Source organism: Pseudopipra pipra, chromosome Z (genome assembly GCF_036250125.1).
Source record: "Pseudopipra pipra isolate bDixPip1 chromosome Z, bDixPip1.hap1, whole genome shotgun sequence".
NCBI lineage: Eukaryota > Metazoa > Chordata > Aves > Passeriformes > Pipridae > Pseudopipra > Pseudopipra pipra.
Window position 1 is genome coordinate 10979460 of NC_087581.1, and position 19419 is coordinate 10998878.

The 19419-nt window shown below is 38.8% G+C and overlaps 1 protein-coding gene across 1 annotated transcript in view; it reads right to left on the reverse strand.

Moving 5' to 3' along the window:
• Positions 1 to 19419, reverse strand: part of ADAMTS12 (ADAM metallopeptidase with thrombospondin type 1 motif 12) — a 144271-nt gene that overhangs the window by 62044 nt on the left and 62808 nt on the right. Inside the window, exons 4-9 of the mRNA XM_064642842.1 lie at positions 9841 to 10037; positions 7895 to 7978; positions 6106 to 6230; positions 4608 to 4757; positions 1946 to 2089; positions 1144 to 1288 (exon numbers count right to left, since the gene is read on the reverse strand). Coding sequence (XP_064498912.1) covers positions 1144 to 1288; positions 1946 to 2089; positions 4608 to 4757; positions 6106 to 6230; positions 7895 to 7978; positions 9841 to 10037 — 845 coding nt within the window. The remainder of the gene's footprint in view (positions 1 to 1143; positions 1289 to 1945; positions 2090 to 4607; positions 4758 to 6105; positions 6231 to 7894; positions 7979 to 9840; positions 10038 to 19419) is intronic.

Here is a 19419-nt window from a genome sequence, read left to right on the forward strand (position 1 = left end):
CTGAGGAAACTGGAACAGCAGGTAATGAAAGCAATCTTTCAATACCTGCTTCAGATTCAGTAGTTGCAGTTCAAGACTGGTAATCACGTTATCTATTAAGGTTGAAAAGATTAATCAGAAATAATTTCCCTAATAGAACGGTAGATGAAGATACACATAATTATCTGAATGGAATAAACAGTCAACATGAGCAGTCCCCAGTCCACAGCTGTGCTCATACCAGCACTGCTGAGAGCCAAAGCACCCCTTCTGCATCTAACAGGACAAGCAAGCTGGATGCTATCTCCAATATTTACTGCACATTGCTGCAAAATTTAGTGATCTCTTAGCTAGGCTAGCACTTGAAAACACTGTTTCTGAACTGCTCTATGTAGGAAAATGCTGTTACGGACCCAAAGAGCTCTGGACATGCCAGGTACAGGTAAATAGCATACCACTGCACCTTAGCTAATATAACCTGTTACTCTGCAGTGGCTCCTAGATCTTGTGAGAGTTGCATTGTTGTGACTATACTGCTCTCTTGCATCTTCAAACAACACTGTTTTGCTATTCTGTGAGAGAGACCCCAGGGTGGGTACATTGCAAACTATGCATTTCTGCATAAAAAATCTAATGTTTGATGGGAAAATAAAGATTTTTCAAAATAAATATTTTTCACATGGGCTAAAATATTCTTTTATTTTTAGACCATCGAAAGTGTGAAAAATCAGAGAGCATAACCCTGATTTCTTCAGAAAACTTCCTGGAACTAACGATTTGTTTCCAGAGTGATTTGGTCAGTTGGAAGCTGTAGAGTTGAAGAATTTTTTTTAATGAGATTTAATCTGCATTGGTAATTTACAAAAGATCAGTATTATAAGTTTGAAAACAAAATTACTCCACTGCTAAAGGACAGGCATTTAACAATTGATACGGCTCAGATTCAGTAGAGATGAAATACAAGGCAAAAAGTGCTACAACTCACTTCCAGAATCTGCAGAGCAGAATTAAAACAGTGTTAGGCAATGCCAGCACATCTAACCTATGAGATTCTGAAGATGCTGCATTTGTAGTTAGCAGCTGAGGTTCACTGACTGCACTTCCATGCCACTCAAGAAATTTAAATTTTTATTAGGAGAATGAAGAAAAACAAAAAGCACTTACGTCCACATCTTCACAGAAGGTAGCATTGGAACCATACTGAAGCTGGCATTGGTGGTGCACGTCATAAATCACTCCAGGAGCAATGACTGGGGACTTTAAAACTTCTTTTTGGGGGATATCATCCAGACAGAATCCCCACCCTCGGCTAAAAGCCAAAAACTGCATATTAAAAAAAAACCCCTACCACCACGCTTTTATGACACTTCTATACAGACTTTCAACATCTAACTCTTAAAGGTAATCTTGCTTATGGCCTTTGGAAATAATACTTCCAGATTCCAGCTAAGTTATGCTGGAGTGTTGCTAACAAATTAGTTACTTCATCTAGTAAGGGATGGTTTACAAAGGCAAAATACAGCTTGTCAAAGCGGAAATATCATGAGATCATTACGGCTTGCAAAGTGGCTTCAGAGAACTCCATACATTCCAGTTAAAGTTACACCATACTGCTGCCCTTAAAAAGAACAAGTCATTGAAGCCAAGCACATGTCATTGTGGCCAAAGGCAAAGTCTATAAAGTTTTGTCAAGTGTTGATGGAAAGGCTCCTTTCTTCCTGGTAACTGCAAAAAGCTGTAGATTGCACCAAACCTGAGCCAATATGACAGACTTGAGCTCACTTCCAGACAACAGGACTATAACAGAACTTGTGCTATGCCTTCCATAGTAATTAACTCAAGCATACTAAACCGCTCCCCCGCCCATTTATCAATATAATAGTACAAGATTTACTTTAAACTCCACATAAACATTTCATACTAAGTTGTACTCAATTCAGGCAAATGCTACCACCTGCTCACTCACTCTAGGAAACGCGTGATGTATTCCTTGCTGCACTGCGACCAGGTGAGTGGAGTAGGATCATATTGCAACTGTCGGGACATAATATATGGGCGTTTTCCAACAGGTTCACAGTCATTCTCTTTTCCATCGTGTTGGATTCCAAAACTGGAGATAAAAAACAACATCTAATCACTCCAGCTGATTGGTTGTACCACAACACCTAACTATGGGTTCCACGTTGTGTTTAAAAAGACACTTACGTTGCTTCCTCCCCTGCTGAGCTGTAGATACCTGTTTGCTAAAAAAAAAATATACAGAGCTTATGACCCAAAACTGTGAAAAATCTACACTCCCACAGTGTATCAAATACATCTGTTACGCACAGCAATATTGTTCTGCACAAAAAAGAACAGACTGTCACAGACTTTACTCGTGTACCTTTAAGGGAGTGCAAACACTAGTGCAAAGTAGGGCCAGGAGCCACAGTTTAAACCTAAAAGCTGTGTTACAGTTGCTATGGCTAAGACCACTTCCTAGTTCTTGGTACAAACCTGCACAACTTTAACTAAAGGTCAGGCTTTGTTACATTCTGTCTTAAAATCTCTCATAATCATGTTTCTATTGCTTGTTTCCTTTTAAAACTCTTTTGGTAGATTGCAACACAGATACTGTTTACAAAATTATTGAATGTTCAGTGAATTTCTCTCCAACCTCTACTCCATCTTCCTGTTTAGCTTTCTCAACTTGTGCGTTATTAACAGATCTCCATAGCAGGTTCTCTCCAGCTTCTCTGACTTACTGAAAAGTTTTTTTATTCAACAGCTTGTAGAAGTCATAAACATAAAAAACTCTGGATGGGTTGCAACTATTCAACTATGCCTCTTCAGATTATCTTCAGCATGAAGATAATCTGAAATAATAACATATGAAGACATTGACACCTACACTGTTAACAGCTGAAGGTGTCTAAGTCTTAAGAGCAGTGACAACTTTCTCAGGCTATGATTCAGTCACGAATCAGACAAAGCGAGTTCAAAACACTTAAGCCTATGTTTCTGGAAAATGTAATCATACCATGACTCAAAAGTTCCAAAAGCAGAGCACAATTACAGTCAGAATCGACTCCAGTAATGAGTCAGAGACATAAAAGCAAGTATGTCCCCTTGCTAACAGGATCTTTTCCATGAACAGCGTCTGCTGAATCGGGAGGCTGCAAACATCTAGAGGGACAGTACAGTGAAGAGTTCTCGTATTCATCTAAGGACTGTGCATATCTGTCTTCTCATTTTTTGTTCATCTCTTCTTACAGACTTCATCCAAACTGAACTTCTCAGTGTATGAACTCTAACCCAGCTTGAGGTTAACAAGGTAACAACAAACCCTATGGTATTCCATGCCATTTATGGAGACAATCCTTAAACCCTGCACTGCTCCTGCAAGGGCAAGTATAGCAGTGCTCAGTCTCACAGCATCCAAAGGACAGAGTTACCAGCCACCCAGGCTAGACTGGGAGAAAGTCACACATGGATCTATGGGGAAAAAGTGTCTTCAGATTACTATTGCTAATGAAAAAAGCTCACTGTCAGCAGCAGGCTGTGGGGACCAAGTAACTAAGCCCACAGCACCCAGATCAAATTGCAGTGATTTCAGCATTATTTACCTATATTATTTCCTTTCTGGCAGTGGAGAGGTTGAATAAAGAAAGGCCAGTTAATGGGTGACAGGGTCATTACCATCATGATAATTATTACATCCTATCAGGAAATACAGAACTTCATCCTGATCGGTGGCTGGGTGCACAATGAAATTAATGTGACTGTAAGATACAGCAATGAACATGTGACCTGGACAAGCAACACAATTCAGTTGAAAAGCAGAAGCATTACAGTCAAACCAGGATACCCATGAGATAATGCTTTTCCCCCAGGAAAACAGCTGTGTCAAAACAGATTCAAAAGTCAAAATTTTTTCAGATGAGTTAATAAGCCAACTAACCAACCAAAACACCCCCAGAAATTCAAAATTCTGAGAAATCCAGTTCAAGCAAAAGTACCCAATCATAAAAAAATAGTTTAACCATGCGTGAAACTAAATGTTCAGGAACTTTAGTAACCTTAACCTAAGTGTACCTAAAATAGCAATATTACCATACAGAAGATATCGCTTATTAAGAAATGCCAAAAAGCAAATTTATTCATTCATCAGAAAGGAGAAAAAAACACTAAATATAAAATTCAATATAGGAATTGAACTACTTGAGTAAAAAATGTTTTGTAGCTAATCTGCAATATTGAAATACCTTGACATAATGAAACAGGTGTGTTTTCTGTAAATGTTTTGGATTGATCTGGAGATCATCTAAAGTAATAGCATGGAAATTTAGCTACGTTTGGAAAAATTAGCATGATTAAATCATGCTTTTTTGTAGCTTATTTATTTCATCCTGATGTGCTGCCCTAACAGACACTGTTAAAAGCAGCAGACTGAATAGTTGCTTATGTAAATAAAGGTCCAAGGCTTAAGAATTTCTTTCTTATTCCTTTGCTTTGAAAAAAACAACATAGTCTTGACTTTATTAATAGAAACATTAACTCACTTCTTTTTTTGTTTCTATCTGGCAATGTGAGTATTAACATGGAAGTACTAAGCTCAGATAGGTCCCCCCCTTCACTGTCTGCTATACCTGTGTCCAAGTTCATGAGCAATAGTGAAAGCCAACGGAAGGCCAGAATCTTCATTGATGTTGCAGCTTCTGTGAGGTTGACACATGCCTGACAGGTGAGACAAACCTAAGGTTTCACATGGACGATTCATGCCAGCACAAATGTCCTTTCTAGAATCACAAAAGAGATGTGTCATTTAAAGTGCTTAAAACCAACTGTGGAGTGTCACTGCCATTGGGTGACAAGTCTCCACGTTGTAATGTATCACTGTGAATTCCCATATTAAGCAGAGCGTAGTGATAACATTTTACAAACATATATGCAACAACACACACTTGCACTATTACTATCATTATACTGCTACAATTTGTAGTCAATTGGAGTGTCTAAATACATACACTTACTGTCAACCCACATAAGAAAAAGTTTTAGAACCTCTAACTCTAACAGGATTTTGAAGTACTGTTTATTAAAGTCATCATACCTCAGGTTCATTCAAGTGAACTGTTTGAAGCCTTTTTATTTGGTAAATCATGCATCTTTGTGAGATCTTATTTCACATTCTTATTCTAAAATTTTTGACCAAAAATAATGCTGACAAGGTGGAGATCGGTCAAAGGTTGGACTTGTCAATCTTGGAGGTCTTTTCCAACCTAAATGATCCTGTGATTCTCTTTTTTTGCTGAATCACTTGAGATTTTTTGTTTGTTTGTTTGTTTTTTGCCTGGTAGATTTTAACTTAGGACTATTTTTTTCAGACCATAGCCCCAATCTCTTCTGTCAATTGTGTGCAGACTTAATCCATTTTTACAGACCTGCAAAAGTCCCATTTCATGCCATGACACAAACTCCCATTGTAATCTCAGACATCACCTTAGGTTTTCTGTTCCTCCCTTGCTCACACATAAAATATATTTTGTTTCTCCTTATATATGGAGATATTGAAAAAGCATATATTTTAAAGTTTAAAAATAAAGTACACCACTTTTGCAAAATACTATTCCATTCTGAGCTGCACTTGTACATTACTTGAGGAGTTGTTCATCTATGTTCTACTTTGTTTTGGTACATTGCCTCAAAGAAGAATGGAGAAGTCATTGAGCACAAAATGAGATAGAACCAGGTAGGGAAAATGACCTCTGCACATTGCTCATTTCTCAGGACAGATCTCAATTCTGTGACTAAGATGCACCTCTAACCCATATGCAAACGTAGTGTTATAAGTATTTTGAAAACAAATTAAAAATTATCTCTTTAAGAAGTACATTAGGTCTAACTTCAACCATGTTTTTAAAATACGACTCACATTCTCTGCTCTATCACCGTCATCACTCGCTCACCCTGTGCTACTGCTGCATTACCATTGTGCTTCAGGAACAATGTGTCTTCACTGGACCACTTCACTGAGTTCTATGCAGGATGAACTAAATGATGCCATAAGCTTACAAAAACACATATCATCACCAAAAAAATGCAACTGAACAACAGTCAGTGGCTGATGGCAAACGGGTGTCATACCTGGTGAGGAGGACGGCCACATCGTGGTGCGTGGGGTTGACATCACTCTTCGGATTGACGTTCTTCTGCCATTTGCAGAAGCTGGCTAATGTCTTATCAGCATGGTGTACTATCTTCAAGCCTTGCTAATGGGAAATGAAGGAAAATATAATTGTAAAGACCATACTGCATTGTAATAACATCTCAGTGAACTCAGCTGTGAAAATGGGTAATCATTGAAATGTAATTGATTGTGCTTTTGCCTGAAGTTAGAGCCATCATTAGGAGCAATGACATCTATTTATCTAACATTGAATATTAAGTTAAAATGTTGAAATTTCTGTAATTGGTGCAGCTAAAGGAAGAATTACATGTAGAAATGTATGTATTTTTTGGTAAGTGAGCTTTGTAAGATTCAGTACTGAATTGAAACTTTCAAACATTTTATATTGTCCTGAAATCAAGTTTTCCTCTAAAGAGGGGGTGAAGCCTACTTAATGTGGGCCTTCGTGCTCGAGTTTGTCCCTAAATGTTATGTGAACACTGTCACGCTCAGGGAACAACTATGCTCCTCACAGTGTATTTATTTCACAATATTTTTCTATTCCAAAGAGAAACAATGGAGTCATAAAAGTTTCTTACTCAACTTATTATCATACAGTTTACATGCAGATGACTGAAAATTCTGAAATGAAAAGTATGCAAAATAAATTAATTCAAAAACGAATTTTCTAATTTCTGGTCTTGGACATTCACTTTATCTTGCTTCAGTTCCCTTCATTTTTTACGAAGCATCTAAGTATACATTGTTACCAGATAGGAATTTCTGGGTAACTTAAAACAAAAGTTTGAAAGATATCCAACATTGTTACCTCCAACATTGCCATCCTCAACTGAACAGTATCGGTGTGTATCAAAACAACCACCGAAATTCAGCAAGTTAACTTAGTTGAAGCTCACCATGGACCTCAGGTCCTAATTGTCCTGTTCAGACGCAAATTAGAGGGTTTGGGCCATATATACTTACATTTTAACTGATGATTGTTGGCTATAAGGACAGACTCCATTACAATAAATATTTTTGAAGACATAATCTGGCCCTGTGGGTTGGTTTACCACCTTCAATAACACTGGGACCACCTGGCTTGTGGTTATAAATCATAAGCCACTGAGAAAATACATTTATGGTGTTCCTGCAGTGACAGCTAGCTATGTCATGCACAGTATTTTAAAAATAACTATAAAATTATTACAATCAGCATGTTTTTAGGCATGTAGCAACATATTTGTGAAAGAAAGACAGTGGAAACTACCAATATACAGCTATCTTAGAGGAATTAACATCTACTCAGTCCTCAATTTTTTGCTTCAAAAGAGATTTTAAAAGAAAAATGTGTGTTTGAACACTGCACAGTAAGAGATTTAATTCTTCAGAGACCTGCAAATACTCTAGTACTACACTTTACAATACATTTCAGGCAGCATTAGATAATTAGATCCTGAATGTTGATGCGTAATTTCTGCTTCTCGTCTAGTCTTCCATGGCATCCTATGTTCTTTTGACGCTGGGCAGATTCCACTTCCCCATTCCTAACTTGCCTGTTTTAATTATACTTTCCCAGGCAATTCTGTGCAGAAATACCCGAAGTCATCACTGCTATACAAGGCAGCATTTATTCTAAAACCAGACATGTCAAATATTATCAACAGAGTAAAATTATCACATTATTTTAAGCAAATATGATTACAGCTCAATACGTTGAACTCAGAAGTTTTATAAGCGATATTTCAAGGTAAATAAAAACCTTACCTCCTCCTCCTCAAAGAGGATGAGCCGGACCAGCACAACGTGAATTGCATTGCCAATGCTTGGATCGTGGAACAACCCTGTGACCTGTGCCAGAGCCAGGAGGTATGAGATTAACTGATTCCTCTATAGCAGAACACGACTTTAGAGAGAAAATATGACATTTACTTCTAGTATGCTGTTCATCTGGGGGTGGGGGTGTTGTTTTGCTTTTTGAATTCTCAATGCATTTCACTGAGAGTTTACTGAAATGCAATAAATGTTGGAACTACTGCAAAGGTTAGCTCTGCCAAATAAGTGATGATACAAAAGTTACTAAGCTAGAGAGCAAAAGCCCAGAGAAGATTATATTGTGTCCGTTTCCGTTTCAAAAACTTCAGAGTTCTTAAAAAACTCTAGCAGAAAAGAACACATCTACAGTCACATAACACTGATGGAGAGGTCCCTTCAGGGTCTAAATAAACCAGTACATCAAATTGTTCTGTTTTAAATCAACAGGAATCAGATTCTGTCGCAAAAACAAAGGCAAAATTTAGAGAGTACAAATAAAGAGAAACAGTCTTGTGTTTTCAGAGCACAGGAGAGGATGATAAGAACAAAAGCCAGGATAATGACTCCATTAAAAAAAGACTACACATAAAACCGTACAAGAACTGAACTCAGCAAAAATGTGATCCAATTGCCATAAACACCCTTACAGTGTTGAATTAGGCAGGAGGAATGATGATACTCACAACCTATCTATATGTGACCTATGCCATCTATCACAGGAAATACGAATGAACAAAATGGATTGCCCTTGGATCAAAACTATTATGGAGAAGAACGCTAAAGAAGAAATTATCAAAATAAAGTGGAAATTATGTTCACGAAGGTCTGATTTGGATATGGGTCTTTTTCAAGGTACTTTATGGAGAATACTGAAACATTTTAAGTAACCCTAACATCTAAGGTCAGACCGCAGAGAAAATGTTGAGACTTGTTTGTTCCGGAACCTGATAATGACTGGCTTTTATTCCACGCATTTTTCCCTGTGTGGACAAAACCTCATGCGCTCAAACAACCTTTGTACCTGTTTAATCAGACTCACTGCCTCAGCAGCTAGTCAGATTCATTGGGGCACAGCTAGGAACACATTGTATAAACATAAAGGACAGATCAGTTAACATGGCTAAAATTATACTGTGATTAACTTAGCATTTATTACATATCTGCCATGATAACCACATAGAACACATCCCCAGTAGACTCTCAAGGTCAATATTTACCATACAGATAATAAGAGAAGACATATCTGTAGGTAGTTTCACAAAATGCCATGGCTTTTCTCAGAACAAATCATATTTTGAAACTTGCCACACAGGAAAGCACGCAAAGTTCAACTTTTCTTTTCTCCAATGTGAACTTTACACTCTAGGCAAGATACTTATCTGGGAAAACAATTGTACTTGTTTTAACTGGGATAGGGTTAACTTGTTTCATAATAGCTCCTACATTGCTGGTTGGATTTGTGACCAGTACAGTAACAAACTCTTATTTTAGCTCTTGCTAAAATACCAGTGTGCTCCTGAGTGCCTTTCTCATGCACAGATATATGAAAGAATTTGTATGCTTAAAATCTGTAGAATTGCTCTCTACTGCTGTAGCAAAAAATCTGAAATCACCACTGAGCAACAGATTCCAGGGGAGACAGAGAATATCAGTGGAAAGTGCTGGCTTTTATAGCTATGAGACTTCTCTTGCTTAAAATCCAGTGAAAAATCGTGTTTACACAAAATACAAGGTAAAAGATACTTTAAAATACAGACTTTCAATAATATATACATGAATTATATCACATTTCTCTCTGTGAACAATGTTACATACCTACTTCAAGGAGATCAGCAACATAATCAAATTCAGGTTTGCTTCATTTGTCTATCTAAAAGCCTCAAAAATGTTGTACATACCATATTCATTATAGTGAGGATATATGATTCCACGTGGTCACTTCCATGGTACTCAACCATTTTACTGTCTGCAACCACAAGCGTCTCCACCCACCGCTCCTTGCTGACAGAGCGCCGAGAAACCTTTCTGGCAGCTTTATGATTTTGTTCCCACCTCTCCCTTCGAAGCTGCTGCTGTTTCAAAAAGCTGTGGGTATCTGGAAGAGTGAGAAGCAACGCTGTCTTGAACAAATTTTCAAGCTTGATTTGAAGTGTATGGCCATAGCACTTGCAGACAGAATGGTAGCTGATATGGTTTGAAGCTGGCTCCCTGCCAAGTCTCCAAACCTTACCACAAGAAGTCGTCCCCCCCCCAAACCTCAGGGAGAAGAGGGAGAAAAACAACCAAGAAAATCCAAAACAAGAGAGAGACAGCTAAAGTGATATATATAAATATATACAAATATATTTACACTTATGTTACAGGTATATACAATTGAAATATATACAATTTCACAAAGGAACGGGAAGGGGGAAGGGAAAAGGAACAAAACCAAAATAATATATATATATATATCCCAATTAGCAGCCCAATATCTATCCACTAAAAGAGTTAGCAAAGAAATAGCTCACTACCCTCCTTGGGATAACCAAGAGTCGCTCTGGAACGATCGCTGGCAACCTCTGTCTCCCAAGGCTGACAAGGCCTAACCAGGCCTCGCTCCCCAACAGGGCAGACTCAACAGCAGGGAACCTGCACCTCCAAGCTGCCAGAAGGAAAGAGGACGAAGGCCTCTCCTCCTTTCTTCTTATAGTCTGGCTTACGTAAAAATCGTAGGGAATACTGGGTAAATCTGGACCCTTCCTTGGTTACAAACTGGTCACCAAGGAAGGCCTAGCCCAAACCACCACAGTAGCATCACAGGACTTCTGGCTACACCTACCTGACCCACTGTAAGGCCAACTCCGAAGTGACACCAGACTGCTAAGGGCCCTGTTCAGTAGACTTCTGAATCTCCCCAGATGGATTAAACATCCATCCAAAAGTTAACACCATTCAAATGCAAGGGATTACGCTGTGAGAGAGAGATAAGCTAAAAAAAAAAAAGAAAATTTGAATAGGGGATGCTATTTTCAAGGAGTTCTTTCCTGATGGTTTGGCTCTAAATTCTCTAATGACACAAGTTGATAGTTTAAGATAGAGATATCCTTTCTTCACAGGCAGCCTTTTTCTCATCAGGATGGCATATTAAGCTCAGTGCTATGACACATCCAAGACTGCCTTGTTCTGTGTGTGGAAAATATCTTCAATGACTGGGGACACTTGACCAGCAGGTGTCATCTAAATACCAGGAGGGCAGGCAGCCACGGGCTCCTCGGTTGCTGTCATCCTGCCTGACTGACAGGCAAGACACTTACTGCTTCCACTTTAATTTTGGGATCTGTGCATCTAAATCTTTTCTGGAAGAAGTCTTGGCTCTGTAGAGTTGTTAGCAACCTTGCACTGTGCTCAGTGGGGCTAATTAGTCTCCACTCAGTCTAGGCTTTGAATGTTACCAGGGAAATAACAGGGATGTAAATACCTCCAGGCCCGAAAAATAAATGAGATGCCAGTTCAACAGCAGCTGCTGGCATTTTTCCAACTCATAATCCAGAGAAACACTTCTACAGTGCAGGGATTTCCTGAGTCCTAAGAAGGATCAGGAACAATTGTTTCTATTACATATATTGCAGTAGTACCTTGGCATCTCACTCTTGGAAGAGCACGTCCTTATTCCAGATGGAGCACATCCACAGGCCAGAAAGACAGCTCCTGCCTCAAAGTGCTTCCAGCCTTTCCAGCATCATCCCCACTGCTGTTTGGCAGAGGACAGTTATCCAGCATTATTACTTCCTCCTCCCAGCAATACCAAGTGTAGAGGAACAGCTACCCAGACCACTCTTCCCTTGAGGAATGGATGACCTGGCAGCTAGGTCCCAAATCTTTTGTTCACATCAGTAGATCTGCTACACCCTTGTCATGAATACATTGTTTGCCTTTTAGAAGACCCAAGTGCAGACAGAGGATGGCACCTTGCTTATCTGCAAAATGAGGCAGCATTGAACTATTAGTGATGTGTATAATGTATCTCTCAGTGTAAAATGTGATTCGTATCTTGGTTTATCATATATGTTAAGGTCAGTCTGAAAGATGCCTAGAGAAAGAAGTGCTGGTACTCAAAACACATTTGCGTAAAATTGAAATATGCCACTTTAATAAACAAAATAGCATCAGCCACTTCACACTTTTAGAACTGAGCCACAGTGCACAAGAGTGCTGTACACAGCAGCAATGAACTATTGCTGCTATGACCTCTATCCTAACCCTAGCTGCAGCATCACTCCAGCTGTCTCCCTCAATCTTTGTTCAGCTACAGCAATCTCCACCTCAATGAGGGGCTATTTATGAGCTATATTCATTAGTCTCTCTCGTACATTTGCATGGTTTTCAGCATTCTTATTTCTATGAAGCACAGTTCTCATTATCTGCATTTTTAAGGGATTTGTGCTGAGAAAAACCTTTCCTGCAGCTACCTGAACAAAAAAACTCTGTTCAGACTGCTGGTTAAGTGACTTGTTTATGGCCAAATAAACGTCAGGCCAGCTGTCAGGCTTTGTGTTTACAGCTAGCAGAAAGTATTGCTAATTGTCTGGGCAGCTGATAGCATTGGAGTTAAAAATGTTTAAAGTCATAGAGGCTGTAATGGCGAACAACCCCCAGGGAAAAGACTGGAGTCCTGGTTAAACGTGAGGTTCTGTACTGTAGGAAAGACTCAGAGGAGATTCAAATTGTGAAAATTAATGCCAGATAGCCACAGGATTCTGCAGACAAACCTCTTTCCTCAGTGATGGATATCCTCCTGTGCAGGGTATGTTGCCTGGATGGGTGACATCTAAGGACTGGATCCCTGCTGTGTTAAGTCTCCTGGCAGCTTTCGTAGCCAGATGAAGCATAGAGAGGGAACCTCTTAGACCTACACTAACAAACAGGCGGCTACAAAGTATAGTTATACTTCTGCTTTTATGTGTCTCCAAATTTTGATTGCTAAGCTTTTAATTTTGAAGTTAAATAACTACCTTGTTTTTCCCTTGAATTAGTAAAGTGTTACAAGTGATTTCAGATTTGCTGAGAAATCCCAGGCAGCCTGTTGTCCAGAAATGGAAGTCTTGACTAGGAGCCTACCAGTTCAGAAATACCCAAGAAGTGTTGAAAAGTCTGAGACCTACTAACATCCAGTGCTGTCTGAGAAAAGTCTGCCTCCCCATGTTCTTCCATCATAACTGCTGAGCACAGCACATTCCACAAGGAACAGAAGAGAGAAAGGGGTTACTCATGCTCTGAGTGTTCCAATGTATTTCTGAGGAAGTGATACAACACAGGCAGGTACAGTGCTGGAGTCCTTAGGAATAGAAGTAAAGGTAGTGTTGAGAGTATACCCAGGACAGTCTAACAGTAAATAAAAGAAGGTTGGTAAGAGATTCAGGTAACAAACTGCATGAAATTCAAGCAGCAATACTCAGAAGTTTATAGCTGTCATGGGACAAAAATTTGCAAATGCAAAGCTTTTATCAGGAAAACTGATTCAGCCAAATGAGTAACATTCCAACAGTCATATGTGATATCCAGACATGTGACTGCATAACTAGAGGAAATGGTGTAGATTACAAAATTTCATCAGCTTCTACTTAGAAATGGCTGATTAATTTCTGTCAAAGGGTTGCTTTTAAAAATCAAATTCTGAGTTGTTTTTAGTGAAAAATAAAAATGTCCCCTGAAACTACCCACACAAATCCTACTTGACTAACAACAACATAAAGGACCCTTAACTTTCAGTTACAAGGAAAGATTTTAAGTTCTCTGTAAGATTCAATTGTACATTAAAAAACAGTATTGTACAAACTTCTTCAGCACAAGTTAAAACCGCATGATCTCTGTGAAGAAAAGTTATACTCTCTCTTTTAGCATAACAGTTTAATTTTTCATCAGTTGACAACATACTTTGCCAAACCCTTTGCCAATCTTTCTTTCCCCAAGAAAGAACTTTCTAATCTTTAGCCATCTCACTATAAAAAAAAAAAAATCCACTGAAGTTCTTCTCTACTTTGAACAGCTCACCATCTCAAAATGTTGCTTGATTTTGTTTGATTATTAAGCAGTTAATTTTTGCTTGCCCTCCCCTGCCCCAAAGGGGCATTAAAGAACAAACCTGACACACCTCTCTTAAGGGCATTATGTGAGATTTCCATTAAAAAGGGGGTTTTTTTCCCCCCAGGCTTGCTCAAGGAAGAGTGCAGCATACAGTGCAACACAAGGGGATCTCAAGGTCCAGCTTTCAACACCTCTGGAGGCACACAGGGCTTTGAAGAAGCAAGGTGAAAATGTCTGGAAATTCCCAGAAAAGGAGAATGTACCCTACCACCGAAGGCTGTCAGACAAAATATAGTAGTACTGATTCATGTCTTCACTTTCTATCCTCAGCTTCTTTCTCTTTGCACAAGAGCTCTTTCATTTTTACCACTCCATGTTGTTCACAGTCAAAATGCTACAACTCCAGATAGGAGGCGTGAACAGGAGGGATGCTAGACGAATAAATTTCACACTGTTCATAACTTGCTACATTATGACTCTTCCAAGAAAACTTCACTTTGTCCTAAGAAGTACCTTTAGGTTAAGTATTAACAAAATGACTACGGTTTTGCGGTGAGTTTTTCAAGAGGTCAATAAACTCTGTTGAAACAGTCATTGTACAAAGGACATCTCCCTCTTTCATTCATGAAGAAAGAGAGCAACTCTGGCAGCTGACTTACTGCGAGAACTTATTAATTATTTATAAAATAAATGCAGTAGGAGATCCCCATCCCCTGTTCTAACTAGCTCTTCTAAAACAGACAAGGAAGTTTTGTACAGATGGTTTCTGCTTATAAACAGCCATAACAAAACTAAGTCTGGATGCTGACAGTAGGAGAATAAGGACTCACAGGCTATAATGGGAAAACTGTTGTAATGCAAGAAAGCGAGCATTTGAATTTAAAATTGCAAAGATAACCAAACCAGCTCTTTTTATAAGCATTTCTAAAACAGGCTAAGCTAAATCACACAAATGCTTTCTGAGCATGGAGTGTTCACACAGGAAACTATTACAACAATTTAATCACATACAAGCCCATGCTGACAACCACCAAGTCCCAGCAAAAACAAGCACAGAGAAAGAAAGCTTACAACTCTGCAAGGTTTGTTTAACTTTGACATTCCTGCTGTCAGAAACGTGACGTTTCAAACAGTGGAGACACACCACTTTAGTGCAGAATGAAGCTAAAATGGACCTGTGTTGACTGATGCACTTAATCAAGATACTGCTGCTCAGTGTGTCTGCTGCTTATTAGTACTTGGGCTGGAAGGATGGAATGACAGATGTGCTGGGCCACTGGCATCAGAAGGTACATAGAGAATAACATTGTGAGAGACAGCTATGCCTGAAGCTTCCAATGTTTTGCAATGACTATCCTTCTGCCTCTATGCTCTTATTTTTTTACTCAGGAATTAAACCCAAGTCAATAAGGGACAGTTAAAAATTGAAAAAAAGTATCTTCTAAAACAGAATATATCTCACTGTAAAAGAATTTTCAGATTAAAAACTCACAGTAAATTATTTTTATGTTAGAATGTCTCTTACCAAGTAATTTAAGAACTGTTAACCAAAGAATGACAGAGAAATGCAGTTTTTGGGAACTGTGATTATGAAAATGCAAAATTAACATATTAATAATTTTATAATTAATAATAATTTTACAATTAATAATTTAACAATTAATTTTTCTTCTTTTTTCATATCTGTATGAAAATTCATTCACACAAAATTAATGCAAAAAAAATGAAAGTTGAAGTAGTTATCTTGCATCTTGAAGTAGTTATCTCTGCATTGTCAAGGTTGATCTGATTTCCAGTTTGGTTAACCAAATAGTATCCAGAAGCTCATGAATCAGAGTCCAAAAGTTTCTGGTAATGTTCCATAAATTTAATTCACATAATAATGAAGAAAAACCAAACTGGTTATATGTTGGCAATGAGAGGTCACCAACCTCCTGCAGTCAGGAACAAGAATAAGGCTAAAAGTGTAAAAGGATCTTATTCATTACAAGAAAGACACTGAGGTGCTGGAATGTATCTAGAGAAGGACAACAGAGCTGGTGAAGGGTCTGGAGCACAAGTCTGATGAGAAGTCACTGAGAGAGCTGGTGGTGTTTAGTCTGGAGAAAAAGAGGATGAGGAGAGACTTTATCACTCTACAGTTACCTGAAAGGAGGTTGTAGCCTGGCGGGGGTTGGTCTCTTCTCCCAGGTAACATGGAATAAGACAAGAAGAACTGGCCTCAAGTTGTGCCAGGGGAGGTTCAGTTTGGATATTAAGAATAACTTCACCGAAAGTGTTGTCAGCACTGCAACAGGTTGTAGTATCACCATCATGACAAAACCAATATGTTATAAGGACTTAAAGAGCAGAGTTGCCTGTCTCAAACACTGTCTAGGCCACAGGAGGAACTTATTTCTTTCTATCTCTCTACCTAACATTCATTGTTAAATAAAATCCATATTGCTGAGTTTGGCACATGGTCTCCTTTGAGTCTTAATTTGGGCAGAGGCATCTCTCACTAAACAGATCTTAAAATATGCCCAGTACTGTTTTGCCTGTTTATGCTTCCCCATGAAAAGTCAGAAATGTCAACTGGGTTTAAGGGCCTTCTCTAGGTTTTCAAGAGCCAACCAGTGCACCACAGGAACTCCTCGCTGGGTCATCACTTCCCTTCAGTTAATACAGCAAAATCAGCCACTTGAATCTCTCAGTCCTTGCAAATGACCAGTACAGAACCAGCTGGGACCAGCTGCTCCTGCCTCCTCTCAAGGAGGGATAGGAGGGAAGTCAGAGGCAAACATACACAGGCAGTACAGCAGAGCCATGAGATGCTACCACTCCTGTGTTTACCCAGGCTGCTGGGTGGTCCCAAAACAGGATGCAGCCCCCCTGCAGGACCTAGACCCTGCTCCAGCTCATAGCTTCACCCTCACAAAGAAACTCCAACACAAACAAAAACTGAACCTCCACGGTTTGGTTTGCAACTGTCTGTGAAAGGCATGGATCATGAACTAAAGGTATTTCACATCATCTCACCACTGTACTACTCCTTGTCTTGATCCTACTGCATTCTTCTGCACTTCCTTCCCTAACTGCACCTCTTCTCTTCCCAAGACACAAAAAAACTACCCTCACTGACTACTAGGCAAGGTTCCAGCTCAGCTGTGACTCCCAGGAGTGAGCCCAGGGACCTGAACCCCTCAGGCCATTTTCAAGCCAACTCTCTTTCAAATGCCAGCACTCTCTGCCTTGATGCCTCCACTCTGCTTGGACTTGTTCTGGGTCAAAGACAGCTCAGAAAGTGCTGTTCAACTCATCCCCCGGCAATCTCCAAATGGCTCTAACAGTCACAACCAGCAAACAGAGGGTTGCTTCTGTAAGACCTGCTTTGACCATGTGAATTACCATGGCACAGGAGTGGAAACAGGCCAGCCATTCCTCTCAGTAGTCAGGATCTGGCCACTGATCAAGAGACTGAGAAAATTTAATGTATGCACGCAGACTGTTGTGTGCTACTTGGCAGCAATGTCAAAGAATACTGGAGTATTTCACTTCTTGACACAAAAATGATCTCATTGTATGGGAATAGTGGTGGACATGAATATCTACAGTGTTACACTTCGAGAGCAACTTATCTTACCTTATATATACAGAATATATGGTGCAGAGAATACCACAGGAATCTTTTAAACAGGATTTTTCAAGCAAAGTTATTAAAGACAATCTCGTTTATGTTCATTATGTAAACTGCCTGCCTTTGCAGCTATTCTACTAATTTACAATGTCAGTTTTGTGCTACACATTCTGCCATTGGATTTGCATTTTCAGGGTATTTTATCATTTAGTTACTCAAATATCCTCACACATATAAGGAAATAATAGTTTCTAGTTCAGTCTTCAAAAAGTACTCCTTAAACTGTGACATGTTTAAAACAATCTCTTTCAAGATATCAACAGAGAGGTTATTGAACATGCATATGCACAGGAACTGAGGAGCTTAGTTGAAATTATACCCCTTGGCATCCCCTTATTCTTTGGAACTTCCACCACAAAAACACTGGGTAGACTTCAAGAATACAGATTTGCCTACTTTAACTCTTTCTTATGTAAAAATCAGTCAAGAATTCAGTTTAAAACATAGTTTCAAGACTGGATTTGAGAGAGTTCTCCATTTGGAAGATGGTAGTCCAGTTATAAAGCACTAGACAGAAATAGATGATTTCAAGTCTAAGCATAAAAGAGATAAAATTAATTTTTAAAAAATTGGTTCTAGACAGAATTTTATCTTTGTATTTGCAGAATTGACTGGCTAAGAAATAATTTGAGCTCAGATCCTAAATATTTAAGTAAAAATGTATGAGGATGCATTTTCTTACATAAATTAAGGGAGCGCCCATTAAAACATACATAAGATTATTTCACTGAGCACTGACAATGAGAATTTTCCTGGTCTTATAATCATAGTTTGAAAAATTGTCTCTTAGCTGCCTTGAAATTCTGACTTATAACACAAAAGGACAGGAGAATGTTAAGAAAATAATCTAGATTAAACTTTCCCTTTTTTTCCTCTACATCTTATCTTAAATTCATTAATGTAGAAGACAGATCCCAGCTTCTTTCAGAACTTATTAGAACGTATCCTCTGTGTGAGCCATAGAACTACCTGCTGTAGGTTGTAGTGACATCAAAGAAAATACATCACAAAATTTGTTAGCAAAACACTCAGAGGGACAAGGAGGTGGAAGAAACATACTCTAAAACCAAATATAAATCATTTTCAATACTCTTCATAACTTTTAAGCGGAACTTTTTCAAATCATCCAAGTAGCTATACAGAAGGTCCATTAGTGTTCCCTGTACAAATTGCCAGGTTTTACTTTAGCACTACATTTCAACATTTTATTTAGCTTATCGATTTAAACACATTCCTCTTCACTTCTATTTTTCTCTGAAATAGTTTCTCAAAGTTAATAGATAGTGTGCACTGAAAGGACTGGAAAGTGGTTTTAAAAGCTGGAAAGCCAGACAGTAATCAGTGCTTTCCAAATGCTCTAAAATCCTGCTGGAAAACACTGGCTTTTAGTAAACTGAAGATGAAACCCTAATTTGGTACTTACATTAGCTATTTTATGTGTTATTGACATTCCTAGGAATTCTTCATTGATCTCATTCTACAAACTGTACCTGCTCATTAATTCAGCAAAATATAAGTTTATACAGGACAAACAAGAACTTGTTAGAGCACACTGGACGTGGTACAGCAAATGGGCTGCAACTCAACAGAATTCAGGTCATGGTGCCAGATCTGCCTGAGAATCAAGAAAAAATAGCCTATTTTTAGACTCCCTTATTGGCATGGCCAACTTAGCAGTGTTCCCAGCAGCCTTCACCACCAGCAGCTTTTGCATCCCATTGCAACCCCTTCTACC